This window comes from Euprymna scolopes, chromosome 1 (genome assembly GCF_053919585.1).
Source record: "Euprymna scolopes isolate OS-2025 chromosome 1, ASM5391958v1, whole genome shotgun sequence".
NCBI classification, from domain to species: Eukaryota; Metazoa; Mollusca; class Cephalopoda; order Sepiida; family Sepiolidae; genus Euprymna; species Euprymna scolopes.
The window spans coordinates 156,805,138-156,810,137 of record NC_136482.1 but is presented as its reverse complement, the minus strand read 5'-3'; the positions used below and the strand labels follow the sequence as shown (position 1 = coordinate 156,810,137).

Sequence of the window (5,000 nt, the reverse complement as noted above, 5' to 3'; positions counted from 1 at the left end):
ACAAGGAAAATAACAATATTATCAAGAAGAATGGTCTCCGTTCTGGGTCGAGATATAATAGAAGCCCCATGTAAAAGTGCCTATGTATGTAAATGTGAATCAAGGGTTCCGCGATTCATAGCCCTCTCCTGGGTTGTCTCTGCCAGATTCTAGTGGCAAGAAGTCCGGACGATTGGAGACAATGCCAAGATAAACAGAGAGCACATACAGCACCTGGTATTTCCAAGTGGTCACCCATTTTAGTACTGGCCATGCTCAACGGTGCTTAACTCGTGTGATCTAACAAGAACCGGTGTGTTTGGTGTGATTACGCCGTTTTCTAGAAGAATAAGAACAAGATAAACAAGAGGAATAACGATAACAAGAAAGACGGTAAGACAGACAAAGAAAACGAATACAAAAAAAAAGAACAAGAACACCAATAACAAGAACTAAAAAGAACATGTACAACCAGAAGACATAAAAACAACAACTACATCAACTGCAACAACAACAAAAAACAATCAACTAATATTTAACACATGGTAAATAAAATCTACTTGCTTGCGTTTAAATTAAGTGAAGAAACGAACAGACAAATTAAAACGTACTGTCGATTATTTAACACTTCAAATTCTTTGGGTGGATTTGTTGGCGAGTAATAAATTAAAAAAAATAAAAATAAAATAAATAAAAAAGACCACGCCGACATTCAGTGAAATGCAATGAAATTTATGGGACGGTGTCACTAAGTACATATAAAAGTTACTTTAAGAAATCAGAGAGTATAATGCGAGATGAAAGAAAGGCAAGACGAGGGTATGCAAGCAATGACTCGAAATTTGTAATATCATCAGTTAGCCATTGTAAAAAAAATATAGCTGATCAATAAATATCGCTTCAACTACACAGATGAATATCTATCCAGGAGGTTGCCTTTAGTTTCGGTCCTGTGGAAGGATTTCCAAGTTTTATTAATTATTAATTTACATTAGTAATTAATTAATAATATTAATTATTAATTAGCATAGATGTGTGTAAATATGTACATCGAGAATCCCAAGTCATCTTCACGAGCAATTTGATGCCTCTACTTGTTTATAGTAGTAGTAATGGTGGTGGTGGTAGCAGCAGCAGCAGTAGGAGGAGGAGGAGGAGGAGGAGGAGGGGAGTAGGAGGAGTAATATGTTAAATATGACACACTATGACGCACTCAACACCGCAAGGGATCTTCATGTAATGTTTATTGCATTCTGTTCAATACTTTTAGGGTTTGTAAGCGTTTATTGTTTTTAGTAGTAGTAGTAGTAGTAGTAGTAGTAGTAGTAGCAGCAGCAGCATGCGTACGAGTAGAATGCTAAATTCACTATAAAATACCACTACAAGGGTTCTTCATGCAAAATTTGACGGAGTTTTGACCAATAGTTTGGGAGCTTAAAAATGTGTATTTCTTTTAGGAGTATTAATAGTTACAGTCATGGGCTCTTGTCATTTACAGGGAGGACTCGGCCGAATTTGTGCAATGACGTTGAGTATTTTTAATCCTATACCTGATGAACAGACATATAAAAAAAAATGTTAAATTATAATATACATGAGATTTTTCTTAAAACAATGTGTTCAAAATGGAAGAGGTCGTTAGAATAGGATTTCATAAAGTTGTTGGTGAAATACCAGTCTTGGCCAGGAGTTTTATAACTCACGAAAAAGGCACTGTAGGTTTTTAACATCGTTTAATTGATTTTCTATTTTCCAATTCATACTGACCGTGACAGCTCGTCCATCCAATGTGGCCGAAGTAAATTCTTTCCCAATTGTGAATGATACCTCGCGTTCCCCGAGATCAGTAATTGTTTTGATCGACCAATTGTCGCCATCTTGTTTAATTTCATTTTTCAAGTTGGAAACAAAATGTTTGTTGGCAATTGCACGGTTCTCATCAGTAACACCTAGAGAAGAAAAAACAATGTATATATATATATATAGAGAGAGAGAGAGAGAGAGAGAGTGAGATAGAAAAATATAGAGATGCACAAAGAAACACACACACATATGTATTTTTAAAATATAATTATCCACTGACACGTGTTTCGTCGTCTACGACTCATCAGATGGCTGAATCTCGATAAATCCAGCCACTCTGATGAGTCGTAGACGACGAAACACGTATCAGTGGAAAATTGTATTTAAAAAAATAAGACATAGTCCGCCCCTAAGGGAAAATTATTCCTAACTCGCATTTAAGAAAAAAATGCACTTTCGTATCATTCATTTTAAATAAAAGTATTGCAAAAACAAAAAATAATAACATGTATATATATACATATATATATATATATATATATATATATATATATATATATATATATATATAAGACACCGCCAAAAATGGCCGAAAAATCAAGTTGTTGTTTTTTAAAACGAAATTACATTTATTAAAATCCATTATTTCTAAGTAACTTTTTTTCCAGAAAGATAAAACCCTGAATTTTATCATATAGAAAGCAGAATAATGTAAAACTTTTTCTACTATTTTTAATTAAATTTTAAACGTTAAATTTTCCCCAAAAGTTAACAATTGGCGTTTTTTGTTTTGCAAAAAAAACGTATATAAATAGTTAAAAAAAAAAAAGAAAAGAAAAAAAAAAGGTTTTTGAACGAATTAATTTGTTTATTTCTTGTCTAACTAAGATTTAGGGTGATTTTCTATGAGAATATGAAAAAATATTATAATATAAGTACCTGGATTTCAAATAATTCCACTTATTCATATAGGTAACCAGTTACTTCGCGTCGATTTGATTACAATGTTTACATTTGTGCTTGATAAAAAACAAACTACAGAAGATCAAACGAGCCAAAAAAACTTATTTTTCAGTGACGAAAATTTCAATGTATTATTAACGCTGAGGCTGGCCAGTACCAGATGGGTGACCATTTGTATGAGTTTGGTTTTTAATGTGTATGTGTATGGGAGCCAGGCTCTCCAAAATGAGTGGGGGGGGCAATTTAAAGCAGAACAAAAAAATTTATTTCAGCGCGTTTGGTCCACCGTAGTCGAAAGGCGGCAAAAGTTTTCAAACGGGATCGAAAAAATGATGATATTTTTAACACAAAGGGCACAATATTTATCGATTTTTTTTTTTGTATCGATTCTTCAAAGCATGCCCTGTTTAATAATGGTCATGCATTATTCGGGTCGCTAAAAAAAAATTGTTAATTTATTTATCAAAGATTTTAAAATGTTTTTTTTTTTCGTATAAATATTAAAAACAAATTTTTTTGTTTTGCTTAACTTAAATTAATTATTTTACTTAACATATTCACCGAATTTCACATTTCAAAATCTCAAAAGCGGAATAATTTAATATAATCGAAGTTCTGATATTCAGACGTCAAAATAAGGTATGCAAACAAGTGTTTTTTTTTTTATCTATAATCCTGTCCCTTACAACAACACAATATGTTTTGTTCAGTTTCAGATGATTATTTTAAGCATATTTGGAACCCCCTCAAAACAAGGGGGGTTGTAAGCAAAAATATATATATATAAATATCGTTTATGAAAAATAAATACACTGTTATAAAGTTCATTCTTCTCTTAATAATCGCTGAAAATTTCGTATTGATTGGATAATTACCTTATTTTTGGTAGATTTTTAAAAAGACGGTCCGTCAAAAAGTACTTACCTGCCCCCCCCCCCAGTTTTGTGCCTAATATATATATATATATATATATATATATATATATATATACTGACGTTGCCAGGGATTAAATGATGATCAGCGAATGTTTTTTACTGTCATCGAAATTAGTGAAATCGACCATTTTTCATTCAAATCAATTAATTGCCTGCTCTAGTTGGGGACCCACCGCGGTGCATCGGGAGGAAGTCTAACATGCCCCCCCCCGCTGTGACTTAGTTCGCAATACATTGTAGTTTACATTCCATGATAGAGAACTTAGTGTTGATTTTATAAAATTATTTTTATATAATGGCTTCAATTAAAGTTTAAAATGCAATGGTCAGGTATCATGGTCTAATTGTGATCTAAGTAGAAACATTCATTTCGAACGCATCCCTGTCATATCAAAGAACCTATTTCTTTATTTTATATGCCGAGCCTTTCTACTTGTGCGGTGAACATGGTTCGAATTAAAGTTTAAAATGCAAAAGACAGCTAACATGGTTCAGTTGTGCTCTAAACAGGAACATTCATTTTGAACGCGCCCTGTCATATCAAAGAACCTACTGTAGATTTTATATGCTGGGGTTTTCTCATTGTGCCGTAATAAAACTTATCAAATTCACTTGTGATGTAAGGCTCTATAATGGTGTTAATTTTAGTTAAAAACGCCTGTTTCTTCTTCCATCGATTTTTTTCAATTATTGATTATTGATACTCATCGAAGACATTCCGATATAAAACCTATATATATAAAATATATTTGTGTGAAATTTCAAAAAAAAAAAAAAACATCGCGAAGTCGTTTTGGAATCCATAAGGAAAGAAGTCACAGAAAAAGTTCCTTTAATATAATAGATAGATAGATAGATAGATAGATAGATAGATAGATAGATAGATAAAAAGAAACGATACCTAAGCAGCTATATAAAAATTCAGCTATATACAAATCAATTAAACAGAAATGAAAGTTTTATTGATGCCTTTTTGATTCAATATTTCTAGTTGGCTGACCAGTATCTGATGTCATGTACCGTGAGAAATAGGAAATCGCCATAACTAAAAACTTTCGATAGGTATATATACACATCCGAACATTTACACATATGTATATATCTACGAATGCATATATGCATATATCTACATATACACACACACATATATATATTTATATATATATATATATATATATGTGCATACACACATATATATATATGCACAGACACACACACACACACACACACATATATATATATATATATATATATATATATATATATATATATATATAAGTTATTTATTTGCTTCCCCCACGAAAGCAAATTAGGCACAAG

The 5,000-nt window shown here is 31.8% G+C and overlaps 1 protein-coding gene across 1 annotated transcript in view; it reads right to left on the bottom strand.

The window, feature by feature from the left end:
- The window catches only part of LOC145276870 (sodium/calcium exchanger regulatory protein 1-like), a 54,967-nt gene that overhangs the window by 8,836 nt on the left and 41,131 nt on the right, over window positions 1-5,000 (bottom strand). Inside the window, exon 2 of the mRNA XM_080128275.1 lies at window positions 1,747-1,928. Coding sequence (XP_079984401.1) covers window positions 1,747-1,928 — 182 coding nt within the window. The remainder of the gene's footprint in view (window positions 1-1,746; window positions 1,929-5,000) is intronic.